The 17,530-nt window shown below is 49.5% G+C and overlaps 1 protein-coding gene across 2 annotated transcripts in view; it reads left to right on the top strand.

Annotated features, from left to right (window-relative positions):
- rgs9 (regulator of G protein signaling 9) overlaps positions 1–16,516 on the top strand; it is a 48,979-nt gene extending 32,463 nt beyond the window's left edge. The window contains exons 12-19 of one of the 2 annotated variants that reach the window (XM_033044189.1): positions 1,213–1,326; positions 2,022–2,137; positions 3,362–3,449; positions 4,761–4,899; positions 6,091–6,176; positions 7,334–7,457; positions 14,967–15,454; positions 16,198–16,516. In XM_033044189.1, the coding sequence (XP_032900080.1) occupies positions 1,213–1,326; positions 2,022–2,137; positions 3,362–3,449; positions 4,761–4,899; positions 6,091–6,176; positions 7,334–7,457; positions 14,967–15,454; positions 16,198–16,360 (1,318 nt within the window). In that variant the 3' untranslated portion in view covers positions 16,361–16,516. Of the gene's footprint in view, positions 1–1,212; positions 1,327–2,021; positions 2,138–3,361; positions 3,450–4,760; positions 4,900–6,090; positions 6,177–7,333; positions 7,557–14,966; positions 15,455–16,197 lie in introns of those variants that run through there. The other variant, XM_033044188.1, reaches the window with a different exon arrangement.
- Positions 16,517–17,530: the final 1,014 nt, after the last annotated feature.

Here is a 17,530-nt window from a genome sequence, read left to right as displayed (position 1 = left end):
CTGTGAGTTATAAGGAGAGACTGGATAGGCTGAGCCGGTTTTCCCTGGGGTGACGCAGGCCGAGGGATGACATGTAGAGGTTTATAAAATTATAAGAGGGGCGTTTAGTTTAGTTTAAATACACAGAGCGGAAACAGGCCCTTCGGCCCACTGAGTCTGCGCCGACCAGCGATCCTCGCACATTAACACTATCCCACACACACCAGGGACAATGTCCACCACAGGGGTAAAGGTGAATCGAACAGCACCCTAGATGATGGAAGGACCATTCAGAAGCCTAGTAATGGAGAGGAAGAAGCTGTTTTAGTTGGAAAGTGCAATGGGTTCTTCTCCGTTCCCTCGCAATGATTTTGTGGTTTTCATTGTGCAGTGGCACTGATTTTCACCCAGAGAGTTGTGAATCTGTGGAATTCTCTGCCACAGAAGACAGTGGAGGCCAATTCACTGGGTGTTTTCAAGAGAGCGTTAGATATAGCTCTAAGGGCTAACGGGAATCAAGGGATATGGGGAGAAAGCAGGAGCGGGGTACAGATTTTGGATGATCAGCCATGTTCATATTGAATGGCAGTGCTGGCTAGAAGGGCTGAATGTATTTCTATGTATAGGGCTCTGGTAAGACTACATCTGGAGTAGTGTGTACAGTTTTGGCCTCCTAATTTGAGGAAGGACATCCTTGAGATTGAGGCAGTGCAGCGTAGGTTCACGAGATTGATCCCTGGGATGGCGGGACTGTCACATGAGGAAAGATTGAAAAGACTAGGCTTGTATTCACTGAAGTTTAGAAGGATGAGGGGGTATCTTATAGAAACATATAAAATTGTAAAAGGACTGGACAAGCTAGATGCAGGAAAAATGTTCCCAATGTTGGGCGAGTCCAGAACCAGGGGCCACAGTCTTAGAATAAAGGGGAGGCCATTTAAGACTGAGGTGAGAAAAAACTTTTTCACCCAGAGAGTTGTGACTTTGTGGAATTCCCTGCCAATGAGAGCAGTGGATGCCAAATCAGTGGATGGATTTAAGAGAGAGTTAGATAGAGCTGGTGGAATCAAGGAATATGGGGAGAAGGCAGGCACGGGTTATTGATTGGGGACGATCAGCCATGATCACAATGAATGTCGGTGCTGGCTCGAAGGGCTGAATGGCCTCCTCCTGCACCTATTCTCTATGTTTCTATGTTTCTATTAATGCTATCCCTTGTACCCGTTCCATCAGGGTTCTGAAATACTGTGAGCAGTATTTCACCCACGACCCTATCATGTCAGGCTGCCTGCCCAATAACCCTTGGATTACCGATGACACAACGCTTTGGGAACTCAATGCTCCAATGTAAGTAAGAAAAAACTGCAGATGCTGGTTTAAATTGAAGGTAGACACAAAATGCCGGAGTAACTCTGCGGGACAGGCAGCATCTCTGGAGAGAAGGAACGGGTGACGTTTCGGGTCGCAACCCTTCTTCAGACTGATGTCAGGGAAGAGGGAGATACAGAGATAAGGAAGTGCAAGGTGGGAAAACAGGACAAAGGGGATAGGGATCAGGGACAATGTAGAATAGATTGTCGTTATCTGGGGGAAGGTGACAACAAAGCAAACAGAGATAAAATACAGTCAGAGACAGTCGGAGAACTGGTCGGAGAACTGGGAAAGGGGAGGGATGGGGAGAGAGGGAAAGCAAGGGTTACTTGAAGTTAGAGAAGTCAATGTTCATACCACTGGGGTGTAAGCTGCCCAAGCAAAATATGAGGTGCTGTTCCTCCAGTTTGCGCTGGGCCTCACTCTGACAATGGAGGAGGCCCAGGACAGAAAGGTCAGTGTGGGAATGGGAGGGTAGTTAAAGTGTTTGGCAACGGGGAGAACAGATAGGTTTAGGCAGACTGAGTGGAGGTGTTCAGCGAAACGATGGCCGAGTCTGTGCTTGGTCTAACTTTCCTTTAGTTGGAGGTCAGCAAGGGATGGGCTTCTGGCCCAGCAGCGAGTGCCATGCTCTTACTGCCTTATAACCAGCCTGTCCTTGGTCGCTGCAGGGTGGACAGCCCGACCAAGCTGCGGGTGGAGCGCTGGACATTCGGCTTTGCTGAGCTGATGAGAGATCCCATGGGACGCCTGAACTTCGAGCTCTTCCTGAAGAAGGAATTCAGTGGTATGTGTGTCATAAGGTCATAAGTGATATGAGCAGAATTAGGCCATTCGGCCCATTCCACCATTCAATCGTGGCTAATCCATCTCTCCCTCCTAACCCCATTCTCCTGCCTTCTCCCCATAACCCCTGACACCCGCACTAATCAAGGATCTATCTATGTCAGACTTAAATATATCCACTGACTTGCCCTCCACAGCCTTCTGTGGCAAAGAATTCCACAGATTCACCACCCTGTGACTATAGTTATGTGTGCAGCCAGCCCAGATATTTATAGGCGGGCGAGGGTGTGGGATGCTATGGGAAGCAAGGCGATTTATGTGTGGCTTCAAGTGGTGACTGGTGGTGAGCCTTTGGAGACTGTGGTAGAACAGGTGGTGTAACGATGGGCTGAATGGCCTCGCTCTGCTCTGTGCTTCTTTACGGGAGCTCTCTGAATTGAACGATGCCGCTATGTGTGTCATAAAATCCTAAACCATGAAGTTAAAGATCACAATGCGTGGACAGCGAGTATCTCTAATCTCATGAATTCTGTAAGGACAACTTTCTATTTATTGCCAGAATGCAGCTTGATTTTGTCTAAGCTGCTAATTTGTTCAGTCATAGTGATACAGGTTGGAAACAGGCCCTTCAGCCCAACTCACCCATACCGGCCAACATGTCCCAGCTACACTAGTCCCACCTGCCTGCGCTTGGTCCATATCCCTCCAAACCTGTCCTATCCATGTACCTGTCTAACTGTTTCTTAAACATTGGGCTAGTCCCAGCTTCAACTACCTCCTCTGGCAGCTTGATCCACACCCACCACCCTTTGTGTGAAAAATGTTACCCCTCCGATGCCTATTAAATCTTTTCCCCTTCACCTTGAACCTATGTCCTCTGGTCCTCGATTCCACTACTCTGGGCACGAGACTCTGTGTATCTACCCGATCTACTCCTCTCATGATTTTGCACACCTCAACAAGATCACCCCTCATCCTCCTGCGCTCCAAGGAATAGAGACCCAGCCTACTCAACCTCTCCTGAGAGCTCAGACCCTCTAGTCCTGGCAACATCCTCGTAAATCTCCTCTGAACCCTTTCAAGCTTGACAACATCTTTCCTATAGCATGGTGCCCAGAACTGAACACAATACTCTAAATGATGTTTCACCAACGTCTTATACAACTGCAACATGACCTCCCAACTGTGTGAACCAGTGAACTGATGGGGTTTTTTTACATCATAGTGGAAAACCTGGCTTTCTGGGAAGTTTGTGAAGAATTAAAGTATGGAGATCAGTCAAAGGTCAAGGAGAGAGCAGAGGAAGTTTACAAGTAAGTTGGTGTGACACATCCTTAACACTAGCCCTGTCAATAGATGGTGCCTCTGATTAGCTGGATGTTCCAAGTCGACCTGTATAAAATACACCAACCAATATTTGCTGGGGACAAAGATGCTTGTACTTTTTGAGTCTTGGCTGAAAAAGCAGATCAATTTCTCAAGACATGGTTGCCTTTCACTGAATTTCTGCAACAATGGAATGGTTAAACACAAATTTAAACCCGATGCCCGAGATGGGTGAGGCAGGCTTCACAGTCGCAGCAGGTTGCCGAAACTTTTCAACATGTTGAAAATCCAGCGGCGACCAGAAAAAGGTACGACTCTTTGGGCGACTACAATACAATACAATACAATACAATACAATACAATACAATACAATACAATTTATTTGTCATTTGAACCTCATTGAGGTTCAAACGAAATGTTGTTTCTGCAGTCATACACACAAGAAAGAACCAAGACACAACACAATTTACACAAACATCCATCACAGCGCATCTCCTCCTCGCTGTGATGGAAGGCAAAGACTTATCTCTCCCCTGCACTCCTCGTTCCCCTCCCGATGTCAGAGTCAAAGCCCCCGGAAGGCGATGGTAATTGTCCCGCGGGCAATTAACGCCGCGCCGGGTGATGCAAGGCCGCGCTCCAGGTCTTGTTGTTGGAGTCCCCGGCGTGCGCTAGCAAAGTCCCACAGCAATTCCAAGCCGCGCCGGGAGATGATGTAAGGCCCCGCTCCAGGTACTCTTCAACCCCGCAACTCGGGCGGGAGAAGTCGCCGTTGCGGAAGCCCCGAAAAGCGGTCTCCCACCAGGGACCCGCGGGCTCCCGGTGTTACTGTCCACCAGACCTGCGGTAAGCCTCCGAATCTCCGGGGTCGGGTCGCAGCAGCACGTCACCACAGCTCCACCCGCTCCGAACTCGGCCAGCTCCACGATGGTAAGTAGTTCCGCAGCTCGGCGACTGGAGCCCCAGGTCATTCCGGTTGGAGGCCGCTCCACGGTGCTAGGCCCCAACGACAACGGCGACCCGACAGAGAAAAGGTCGGGTTCTCCGTGCAGGGGAAAGATTTTAAAAGTTTCCCCACCCCCACCCCCACCCTGCTGCGACTGTGACGGGTGCTGATAAGTTGCGGAATAAATCTCGTAAGTGAGACAGGCCCTGAAGGAGTGGATGAGAAACTGGGATAACATAGAACTAGTGTGAAAGGGGTGACCAATGGTTGGCATGGTGGACTAGGGGCCTGTATCACTAAACCATCCCTTGCTCTCCACAATGTGAAAATACCTTCTCTCTTATGAATTCAGGACCTTCCTGGCACAAGGTGCAAGGCGTTGGATAAATATCGATGGCCGGACGATGGAGATCACCGTGAAGGGTCTGCAGCATCCTCATCGCTATGTGCTGGACGCTGCCCAGACACACATCTACATGCTGATGAAAAAGGTCATCCTTTGCTGTTTTCACTGCCTTTCAGTCCCCACCTAGTCCCACCGACTCATTGTCCTTCAGTGCCTGGTCAGCACGAGGTGTGTGTGGGTCCAGTGTCACTTAGTTTCCTCCTCGCACGCTAAACGTGGGAGTAACGTGACGAGGCTAACGGACGAGGAAACAAAAGTAAATAGTTAGTCGCAAGGAGCTGTAGATGCTGGTTTACACTGAAGATGGACACCCAGTAACTCAGCAGGACAGGCAGAAAAATGGGCAACGTTTCGGGTCAAGACTGAAGCCTGAAGAAGGGTCTCGACCCGAAACCTTTCTTCATTCCCCATTATTATTTACCCATCTTATCGTCTTTAGCCATCTCTCCCTCTCGATCTGTGTTTATATTATTTCCTCTTGCACTGTTTCGTCTCATGCTTTATACATTTTTTCTCTAGTTTGCAAAATCCTCTCGTTTGTAAAAATCTTAGCAAAATATTCACCTTTTTTCTCTCCACATAATACCACATAACAGCCAAGGGCACTGTGCCTGATGTTTAATTCCTCTCTGAAATGATCCAGCAAGAATGGGTCCCGATCTGAAACGTCACCCAGCTATTTTCTCCAGAGATGCTGCCTGGCTCGCAGAGTTACTCCAGCTTTTTGTGTCTATCTGCAGTTCCTTTTTATTGCTGCAAGTCATTTATTTGGCTCAGCATCACCCCCTTGAGGGCATTCAGGGAAGGACAGTTAAAGTAAAGGAAGGTACTGCAGATGCTGATTTAAATCGAAGTTGGACACAAAATGCTACAGTAACTCAGAGGTAGACAAAAGTGCAGGAGAAACTCAGCGGGTGCAGCAGCTTCTAGGAAATAGGCAACGTTTCGGGGCGAAACCCTTCTTCAGCACTCAGAGGGACAGGCAGCATCTCTGGGGAGAAGGAATGGGTAATGTTTCGGCTCGAGACCGTTCTTCAGACTGATGTCAGGGGAGTGGGCGGTGCATAGATAAGGATGAGCAAGGTGTGAAAACAGGACAAAGGGAATTGAGTTCAAGGAGAATGTAGAATAGATCGTTGTTAGTTGGGAGAAGGTTACTGGTGACATTGCCTGGGGCGCAGGAATAAAACTCATAATCCCGGCCCCAGCTTTGTCAAGATTCGATTGCAACTCCTGGTTATTCACCACCACGTCTCTTTCTTGATCATTCCGGCAGGACTCGTACCCTCGTTTCCTGAGGTCCCCCATTTACAAGGAGCTGCAAAATGTGGCACTGGTCCCCGAAGAGACGAAGCAAAAGAGGTGAGTGTTGCATGTTCTCATCTCTCCAGCTGGTTCGGGAGAGGTAGAGTGCGGTATAGTGTGACGGCAGAATCCAAGCCCATTCCTTAACAGGGGAGGGAAGTTCAATAGTTATCGCTCAAAGGAGTTGAGGTGCAAACGTGGTCGAGGTAATGCGTCCGTGACGTGGCGGAGATGGGGCTGGTAAAGCCGGAGGGACAGCCCGATGTTCGTGTCCACCTCCATCCCTGGCCCGATCCATCCTCCCCACAGACTCCATCACCCCAGTCCTCTGCTCGCCAGGCTCCACTGGATCATCAGACCAGGCAGCATCTGTGGAGGGAGAGAGGGAAACAAGATTTATAAGTCCCTTCCATCGCAACCGCCGAGTCTGAGGAATGGTCATCAATCCAACTGTGCCTCATTCTCCACAGATGCTGCCCGACCTGCAGTGTATATCCAGCACGCCCTGCTTTAAATTCTAGGTTTCCAGCTTCTGCGGGACGTTAATATAATCTGGCATTCTGCAGCAACAAGGAACTGCAGATGCTGGTTTATGTCAAATTAGACGAAAGCTGCTGGAGTAACTCAGCGGGCCAGGTAGCATCTCTGGAGAGAAAGGATGGGTGACGTTTCAGGTTGGGACCCTTCTTCTGAAAAATCATAGAAACATAGAAAATAGGTGCAGGAGGAGGCCATTCGGCCCTTCGAGCCAGCACCGCCATTCATTGTGATCATGGCTGATCGTCCCCAATCAATAACCCGTGCCTGCCTTCTCCCCATATCCCTTGATTCCACCAGCTCCTAGAGCTCTCTCTAACTCTCTCTTAAATCCATCCAGTGATTTGGCCTCCACAACTCTCTGGGTGAAAAAGTTTTTTCTCACCTCACCTTAAATGGCCTCCCCTTTATTCTAAGAAAGGTCCCAACCTGAAACATCACCCATCCTTTTTCTCCAGAGACGCTGCCTGACCAGCTGAGTTACTCCAGCAGCTTGTGTCTAATTTGGGATCATGCTGTGCGTTAGATTGGGGGGGGTGGACTTCCTGGGCATAGAGCTCAGTGGGAGCTGGGGGGGTGGTGGTGGGGATGGGGGGGGTGTGACGCCGGTGGGTTTGATGGCCGCGCGGGTTGCGCTGCATCCTCTCGGCCTCTCAGCGTGCCCGTTGTTTTTGCAGCAACTTCCCCTTCATGCGGCGGCAGAGGCGCTCGAGCCCCAGCCCCGTCATCCTGCGGCAGCTCGAGGAAGAGGCCAGGGCCGCCGCCGCCACCGGAGCCGGCAAGGTGGTCGACATCACGCAGGTGATGAACAGATTAGAACGCAAGCACCAACTCAAACAGGAGCCCCCCAAAGCTGAGGCTCAGTAACCAACACCCCCAGCTCCGCCAGGGTGGGAGGTAGTGGGGGGGGGGGGGGGCAGTAGTCTATAAATTAGACCCAGTCCTTTCAGAGCAAGCAACGCACAAAGTGCCGGAGAACTTGGCGAGTCCAGCAACATCTCCGGAGCGAATGGACAGGTGACGTTTTGGATTGATTCGAGTGGAAAAAACTGGAGAAGAAGAAACTACAGGTTTAAGGTGAAGGGCAAAAGATTGAATAGGAATCTGAGGGGTAACCTTTTTCACACAGTTGTGAAGGGTGGTGGGCGTATGGAACAAGCTGCCAGAGGAGGTAGTCGAGGCTGGGACTATCCCAATGTTTAAGAAGCAGTTAGACAGGTACATGGATAGGACAGGTTTGGAGGGATATGGACCAAGCGCTGGCAGGTGAGACTAGTGTAGCTGGGACATGTTGGCCGGTGTGGGCAAGTTGGGCTGAAGGGCCTGTCTCCACGCTGTATCACTCTGTGACTCTAAGAGGAACGCTGCCTGCCCCACTGAGTCACTTCAGCGAGTTGTTTGGTGTGTTTTTAGCTCGGGATTCTGGCATCTGCAGCCTCTTGTGTCGGTTTTCAGAGTGAGATTAAGGCAACACTTCTACGCGCAGAGTGGGGAGGAGGCGGATGAACGTTACCCAAAGCCCACTGAACCGAGAATTCAAATCTTAGCTTGGCCTAGCAAGATGGACAGTGGGCAGATAGGAATCAGATACAGGCAAGTTAGTAAACACATCTGCCATCTGTGGAATCCATGAATACAATGGTACGTGGGTAGCAGGGAACTGTAATAAACTGATATTGAGGTGGCCAGGGAGTTATTTACAGTATGATACGGGTAGCTATGGATGAGGTGACACACAGTCTCATATTTCACTTGGGCGACTTACAGCCCAGCGGTATGAATATTGATTTCTCCAACTTCAGGTAACCCCGGCATTCCCTCTCTCTCTCTCTATCCCTCCCCCACCCAAGTCACACCAGCTTCTCGTTCTCACCCAGCAAACAGCTAACAACGGCCTGTTTCCTTTACCATCGGTACTTTTTTGCACATCTTTCATTCATTGTTCTTTATCTCTCCACATCGCCCTCTATATCTCTCGTTTCCATTACACTGACTCAGTCTGAAGAAGGGTCTCGACCCGAAACATCACCCATTCCTTCTCTCCAGCGATGCTGCCTGTCCCGCTGAGTCACTCCAGCATTTTGTGCCTGTGTAAGGTGACGTAATATTTTATATATATATATATATAAATATAGTGACACAAGGATTATTTTAAGGGACTTTATTTAACATGGGTGTTAGGAAGCTGAATTCAGTTACACACAATGGGGAAGCCATATGTAAAATCACACTCAGTTAGTTGGGGAGCTATTAATAAGGCAACTCACAGGTAGCTAGGCAGCTTAATATCAGGTAACAGCAAGGTAGTTTGGAAACTATATAATAAAGTGATCTATATATACAGGTAGACAGGAAGAGGGGGAGAGTTTATAAGGTAACACTCAGATAGTCAGGGATTGATAGATAAGGCGCACAAGTAATTAGAGAATTATATATAAAATACAACGGCAACAGGGCTGATTGTGTGTAGCCTGGTACAGTGGAGTAATGTATAGGAAGGAACTGCACATGTTGGTTTAAGCTGAAGATGGACACTAAAAGCTGGAGTAACCCAGCGGGACAGGCAGCATCTCCGGAGAGAAGGAGTGAGTGACGTTTCGGGTCTGGAGAAGTTTTCCCGACCCATTCCTTCTCTCCACAGATGCTGCCTGTCCCGCTGAGTTACTCCAGCTTTTTGTGTCTATTCACAGCGGAGTAATTGTGGATTCAGGGAACAAACTGCAGGCACAGCAGGCTCCAACAGTTCACCTGCAGTGCTCGATGTTGAAATGTGTTCTTGCCGTTATAATTTCTAAAGTTTAAGGAAGATGTTAGTTCAGTTCAGTCCAATTTAGTTAGTCACGTGTACTGTGGTACAGTGAAAAGCTTTTGTTGCGTGCTATCCAGTCAGCAGAAAGACAATATATGATTACAATCCACTCAAAGAATGGGTCGACTGGGCTTATATTCACTGGAATTTAGAAGGATGAAAGGGTTTTCTTATAGAAACATATAAAATTCATAAGGGATTGGACAGGCTAGATGCAGGAAAAATGTTCCCCATGTTTGGGGGAGTCCAGAACCAGGGGTCACCGTTTACGAATGAGGGGTAGGCCATTTAGGGCTGAGATGAGGAAAAACTTTTTCACCCAGAGAGTTGTGAATCTGTGGAATTCTCTGCCTCAGAAGGCAGTGGAGGCCAATTCACTGGATGTTTAGATATCGATAGATAGAGGGAGTTAGATATAAGTCTTAGGGCTAACGGAATCAAGGGATACATGGAGAAAAAGCAGGAACGGGGTACTGATTCTGGATGATCAGCCGTGATCATATTGAATGGCTGTGCTGGCTCAAAGGGCCGAATGGCCAACTCCTGTCTATGTTTCTATGTTCTAATTACAGTGTTTCGATATATGAAAAGGGGATAACGATTAGTTCAAAGCAAAACCAGCAAAGTCCGATCAAGGATAGTCTGAGGGTCACCAATGAGGAAGTTAGCAGGTCAGGAGTGTTAGGCACTGATTTTACGCTCCGACACCTTCACGATGGTGCAGCGTGCTTTCTGTGAGTGGCTGCTGACACGGGGCTGTGAGATGTGACTGCGTCCCTCGTCACAGGGCTCCAGGGTCTACTGCAGTGAAGCCGGGAGCGGTGGAGTGCAGCGATTGCATTTCCACACAGAGGGTGCTGGGCGTATGGAACAAGCTGCCAGAGGAGGTAGCTGAGGCTGGGACTACCCCAAAGCTTAAGAAACAGTTGGACAGGTACATGGATAGGACAGGTTTGGAGGGATATGGACCAAACGCAGGCAGGTGGGACTAGTGTAGCTGGGACATGTTGGCCGGTGTGGTCAAGATGGGCCGAAGGGCCTGTTTCCACGCTGTATCACTCTATGATTCTAATGGGAGGGGGCTTGGCTCTGGGAACATCATCTCCATCTCTCCCATATCAAACCTTTCACCAGGACAGCCGACCCCTGATTACAGTGTCTGCCTTTACTTAAAGTAACACACAGCCCTGCCCTGGGTACACGGAGCATGACACAACCAGCCCCACAGGAATGTTCCTTGGGGGAGTAACCTAGGGAACAACAGTCTGACACAGGACTGACCCAGTCCTACAGCACATCCACGGTTCATAAGGTCATAAGTGAAAGGAGCAGAATTAAGCCATCAAGTCTACTCCGCCATTCAATCATGGCTGATCTATCTCTCCCTCCCAACCCCATTCTCCTGCCTTCTCCCCGTAACCTCTGACACCCGTACTATTCAAAAATCTATCTATCTCTGGCTTAAATATATCCACTGACTTGGCCTCCACAGCCTTCTGTGGCAAAGAATTCCACAGATTCACCACCCTCTGACTAAAGAAATTTCTCCTCATCTCCTTCCTAAAAGAACGTCCTTGAATTCCGAGGCTGTGACCTCTTGTCCGAGACTCTCCCACTAGTGGAAACATCCTCTCCACATCCACTCTGTACAAGTCTTTCACTATTCTGCACGTTTCAATGAGGTCCCACCTCATTCTTCTAAACCCCAGCGAGTACAGGCCCAGCGCCGACAAACGCTCACATGGCCACAAACTGTACATCTTATGTGTTCGAAGACCGGAATTCCACCAAGCGGTCGTCCTGTGAGGCGTGATGGGTGGATTCTCAGCCAGTGTTCTTGGTCGATCACTCCAGCTGCTGTTCGTTTAATGAATAAAGTGGTGTAAGTCATTGCACATCTGCTTGGTGTCTTTCTGTTGCATCTGGTCGCATGTTGCCATCTCGTGCCGAGCTCTGGGCTGCTCAATGTGGTGTTGTGTGTTGCAATGTAAATCGCCAAGTGTGTCCTCATTAGGGTTGCCAACTTTCTCACTCCCAAATAAGGGACGAAAGGTCAAGATACGGGACAAATCCCCGAAGGCAATTCGTTGACTGACTTGGCCGTGGCTGGGTGGATGATGAGTTGGCCCGGGCGCTGGACAGCACACAAAGCCCAGCCGGCGGGCCAGCTGAGGAGTTTCGGCCCGGGCCGCGCAATGTCACACGCGTCCCATCCATGAACCGATGAAAGGGAGGGGTGGTGGTCGCGGCGGTCCAAAAGCTGGCCGGGCTGCCGACCGACGGGGCCACGGGCGAGGCGACTGCTGCTGCCGCTGCACTCCATGGGCTGCACTACATCGGGACGGGTGAGGCGGGGCCGGTGCGGCGCTTCGACCAGACAGTCCCCTCGACCCGAGTAGTAGCAGCCAAATACGGGACAAGGGCGGTCCCGTACGGGACAAACCAATTTAGCCCAATATACGGGATGTCCCGGCTAATACGGGACAGTTGGCGACCCTCGTCCGCGTCCTCACCGCGTCCGTCACACATCAGGTCATCGTCACCGCCAAACTCATCGAGCGTCTGCAACACGAACGGATGATAAGTTGGGGCTCGAAATACGCACTGAGTTCCCTCCGCACGACCTCCCACTTTCCACGGGATCACTGCTTGTCTCAGCTTGTCTAATAGTTCACCACTGTGACAAACCTCCCACTCTGCAGGCAGCTTGTTACTGAGGCCTGAATAACAAGCACCTTGTTAGTTGACTCATTGTAGAGTAACTCAATCACCATGGTCATGAGGTCACAAGTGATGGGAGCAAAATTAGGCCATTCGGCCCATCAGGTGCACTTCGCCGTTCAATCATGGCAGGTCAGTCTCTCTCTCTCCCAACCCCATTCTCTGCCTCAGAGGGTGGTGGACGCTGGTTCTCTGGATACTTTCACGAGATAGCTAGATAGGGCTCTTAAAGGAAGTGGAGTCAGGGGATATGGGGAGATGATAGAACTTGTAGAAGAATGGGTATGACAGTTTGATCCAGATAAGCCCGAGTTGGAAGGGACTGGCAGATCCACTTTCTGCTTCGATGTTTTCTCCGCATTCAGTTTTTTCATTCTCAACTGTCCTCTGCACCTTGTCTGTGAGACCATATTCTGCATGAGGATTTTCTGACCATCTGTATCTGTCCTTCCAAGTTTGGTCCTGAGAGTGTATCGCCTTGTGCTTTCCAGACACCCGCGACTAGGTGTTTAAAATATCCTGTCCCAAACACTTCCTTTAACCTTTGCCCTTCTCACCTTAAAGCTATTCCTGTATATCTTCAAGAAAGAACTGCAGATGCGGCAAAAAATCGAAGGTAGACAAAAATGCTGGAGAAACCCAGCGGGTGAGGCAGCATCTATGGAGCGAAGGAAATAGGAGACTCCTTCTCGACCCGAAACGTCGCCCATTCCTTTTCTCCAGAGATGCTGCCGTTGAGTTACTCCAGCATTTTGTGTCTACCTTCGATTTTACCCGCATCTGCAGTTCTTTCTTACATATAGTTTTATAAAGCCGCAATATGACTTCCTGGCTCTTATGCTCGATGCCCCGGCCAATAAAGACTAGCATAATGAAGGCATTCTTTATCACTCTATTTTTTACAACTTTAACACTCTATGCTTTGCCACTTTCAATGCTCTATGGACTTAGACCCCAAGATTCCTCTGTATATCAATGTTGTAAAGGGTTTTAACGTTAACTGTAAACATCCCCCTCACATTCGACCTAAAGTGCAACATCTCGCACCTTCTTGGATTAAACACCACCTGCCCTTTCACATATTCTGAACATCTCCCCATGGTGAAGGGGACAGTCATTAAAATGTTGCTGGAATTGAAAGGCCAAGCTCGGATGTTCATGGTTCCATCGAGGAGGGCCTGGCTGGGTTAGATTGGGAGCAACCACTTGCAGGTATGTCTACAGCTGCAGATGGGGCAGCACACAAAAGCGGGATAGCAAGCGTTTAGTTGAGAGATACGGGGCAGAAACAGGCCCTTCGGCCCAACAAGCCCGTGATGCACAGGGATAAATTACAGAAGCCAATGAACCTACAAACTTGCACGTCTCTTGGAGTGTGGGAGGAAACCAAGGCACCCGGAGAAAGCCCACGCGGTCACGGGGAGAACGTGCAAACTCCGTACAGACAGCACCCGTAGCCTGGATCGAACCCGGATCACCGGCGCTGTGAAGCAGCAACTCTCCCGTTGCGCCACCGTGCCGCGAACTTGTACCTGCCAGGGGAAAAGGAGGGAAGCAAGTGCTCTCAACGTGGAAGGATATAGAGGCTTGGATAAGGAGAGAATGGAAGCATTTGACAGGCACAGGCACCTACCTACAGAGAGGCCAGTTCAGTGTATGAGTAGGGAGACTGGATAGGCTTAACTCCCTGGAGGCTGAGGTGATCTTAGAGTGGTATACAAAATGAAGAGTGGCATAGATAAGGTGAATGGTCATGTGTAGGAAGTAAGTGCAGATGTTGGTTTAAACCGAAGATAGGCACAAAATGCTGGAGTAACTCAGCGGGACGTTCCGGGTCGAGACCCATTCCCCCGTTCCTTATCTCCAGAGATGTTGCCTGTCCCGCTGAGTTACTCCAGCATTATGTGTCTACCTACGATTTATTTTACCAGCATCTACAGTTCCTTCCACTACACGCTATCCTTAGATTTCAGCCTTGGTTAAGATCAGCCCGTAGCGAGGGACAGAGGTCAACTTTGGGTCTGGAGGGCGATGTCAACTCAATGGATGATTGGGAGTTAGGTCGAACACTACCCCTTCACCAAGTCTCCCAGACGGGCCCAGATAACAGCTGCCGCGATATTGCACACGAGCTCTGCACCTAGGCGTGGATTGGACCATGGGGGACACACAACAAAGAGACAAGCCCATCATCATCTCGAAGGTTGACACAAAAAGCTGCAGTAACTCAGCGGGACAGGCAGCATCTCTGGAGAGAAGGAATGGGTGACGTTTATGGGTCAAGACCCTTCCTCAAGCCCGACCCAAAACGTTACCCATTCCCTCTCTCCAGAGATGCCGCCTGTCCCGCTGAGTTACTCCAGCATTTTGTGTCTTATCTTCGATGTAAACCGGAGTCTGCAGTTCCTTCCCACACATACAGGTCTGCAAATGTGGTCTCATCAACGTGACCCCGGTGATGTTACTTGAGTGGGACGCAGAAGCCCTCGACCGTCTTGTGTACAACGGCAGTTACTTAAAGATAGCGGAGTCAGGGGATATGGGGAGAAGGCAGGAACAGGGTACTGATTGGGGTGATCAGCCATGATCACAGTGAATGGCTCAAAGGGCCAAATGGCCTACTCCTGCACCTATTGTCTATTGTCTATTGTCTACTCCTCTCAAAAGCCATGTCGACGCATCATGGAAATAGTTTTATCATCAAAAGGCAATAAGTTTTGAATTTGTGGGTTTTTTGACTGATCTTTGTTATTCTCTAGCATTTGTCTTTTCTCTTGTAGATATGTAGGTTCACTGCACCTGTTGCCAACCTGACAGTGTACACTGGATTGTGCAGCTCACCTTGTTTCCCAAGCCCTTTCTCCTCTGACCTGGGCAATGTGGACCTTTCCCGCTACTCACCCAGATACGTCCCGTTGCCCAACAGCGCCCCCCGCTCCTCACCCATCGGTGACGCCGTGGTCGCCAACCCAACACCGCACGGAAGGTGGAAGCCAAACACTGCCGTCTCCAGTCAGTTGCCCTCAGCTGCTGAAAGCTCAGAGTTGACGTCTGGGGGCCACGACCAGAGACCGTCGCCCATGGCAACCAAGCCCCCTCCGAAATCCAAGGTGGCCGCGTCCCTCAGCAGGTTTCTGAAACGGGGTTGCAGCAACTCGCCCGTCTTTGCCACGCTGTCGCCGAGGAGCATCTCACTGAGCAGCGGCAAGGTCCAACCCTTGAACGGTGACGAGAAACGACCACAGCTAAAGCCAAGGCGAGTGTCCAAGTAAGCAACTGCTTCTCCTTCATCCACTGTTTAAGAAGGGCCTCGATCCAAAACCTCACCAATTCATTCCCTCCATAGATCCTGCCTCACCCACTGAGTTTCTCCAGCATTTTTTTGTCTACCTTGCACTGTTTAACCTTTTAGTATAGCCACAGATTAAAGAATGGCTCTTCGGGTTAACGGAATCAAGGGATATGGGGAGAAAGCTGGAACAGGGTATTGATTTTGGATGATCAGCCACGATCATATTGAATGGCGGTGCTGGTTAGAAGCCGAATGGCCTACCCCTGCACCTAGTTTCCATGCTTCTATGACTGGGCTTATATTCACGGGAATTTAGAAGGATGAGGGGAGATCTTATAAAGGTCTATATCTTATGGACTCTGGCCTTAGCTGCCAGAAACAAAATAAAAATCTTAAGGGATTGGACAGGCCAGATGCAGGAAAAATATTCCCTATGTTGGGGTGAGTCCAGAACCAGGGGTCACAGTTTAAGAATAAGGGGTAAGCCATTCAGGACTGAGATGAGGAAAAACTTTTCCACACAGAGAGTTGTGGATCTGCGGAATTCTCTGCCACAGAAGGCAGTGGAGGCCAATTTGTTGGATGTTTTCAGGGGAGAGTTAGATATAGCTCCTGCACCTATTGTCTCTAAATTAAACTAAACTAAGCAACTTATCCTGAATGGGCTCTGGGGTATACATACCTCAAGCGTTTGTTCTCTCTGATTTCTGTTCCTGCAGCTTTTTCCAAATAAAGGTCGATGGCCCATCCGATTGCAGAATTTATCCCATCGACTCTGAGGAGGAGGCGGAGAAGGAGGTGAACCAGCACAGCGGCAGAGACTCCACGAAGCAGCTCATCTGTCCTTGGGAGCAAGTGGTGGAGGAAAGCAAAGCTGGGTGAGGAGCGGTGGGCTTGAGGCCCATGGACCCCTGACATGCCCAAGATCTCCAGCGGCTTTCACGTTGGTAGAAGCAAGCCGAGTTCTGCAGCTTCATTGGCGACTAGTTCAAAGGACCAGCCAGGCACGGAGGCAGACAAAAATGCTGGAGAAACTCAGCGGGTGAGGCAGCATCTATGGAGCGAAGGAATAGGTGACGTTTCGGGTCGAGGCCCGAAACATCACCTATACCTTCGCCCCATAGATGCTGCCTCACCCGCTGAGTTTCTCCAGCATTTTTGGCTACCTTCGATTTTTCCAGCATCTGCAGTTCTTTCTTAAACAGCCAGTAACGGAGCATCATTTATGTCTCTAATCTTGCAATCACCTCTGCGTTTAACAATTGTAAACCTTCAAGTTTTATTCCGCTCGATAGAGCAGCTTCTGCTCCTAAATTTAGTTCACCTGGGATGACCAAACTGCAGGCCACATCTTTGGTCACACTCTCACTGAAGTAAAACAGTTGTTAAACACTTTAACTCCCCCTCCCATTCCCACACTGACCTCTCTGCCCTGGGCCTCCTCCATTGTCAGAGTGAGGCTCAGCGCAAATTGGAGGAACAGCACCTCATATTTCGCTTGGGCAGATTACACCCCAGCGTTGGAACATTGACTTCTCACACTTGCTTTCCCTCTCTCTCCATCCCTCCCCATTCCCAGTTCTCCAACTAGTCTGACTGTCCTCGTTTACATTTTATCTCTGTTTGCTTTGTTGTTACCTTCTCCCAGCTAACAGTGATCTATTCTACATTTTCCTGATCCCCATCCCCTTTGTCACGTTTTCACATCTTACCTTTCCTTATCTCTGTATCTCCCTCTCCCCTGATTTAGTCTGGAGACCCGAAACGTCACCCATTCCTTCTCTCCTGAGATGTTGCCTGTCCCGCTGAGTTACTCCAGTATTTTGTGTCTATCTTCGGTTTAAGCCAGCATCTGCAGTTCCTTCCTACAATAAAACAGTTGCACTTGTAGAATGTTTAAGGGAAGAACGAAAAGCAAATAAAATCCGGCAGACTCTGGAAATCTGAAATAAAACAGAAACTGTTGGAAACACTCATCATGTGTAAGAAGGAACTGCAGATGCTGGTTTAACCCAAAGATAGACACAAAAAGCTGGAGTAACTCAGCGGGAC

Source organism: Amblyraja radiata, chromosome 26, assembly GCF_010909765.2.
Source record: "Amblyraja radiata isolate CabotCenter1 chromosome 26, sAmbRad1.1.pri, whole genome shotgun sequence".
Lineage (NCBI taxonomy): Eukaryota > Metazoa > Chordata > Chondrichthyes > Rajiformes > Rajidae > Amblyraja > Amblyraja radiata.
Note: the sequence above shows the minus strand (reverse complement) of the source record. Positions and strands in the feature narration are given on the sequence as shown.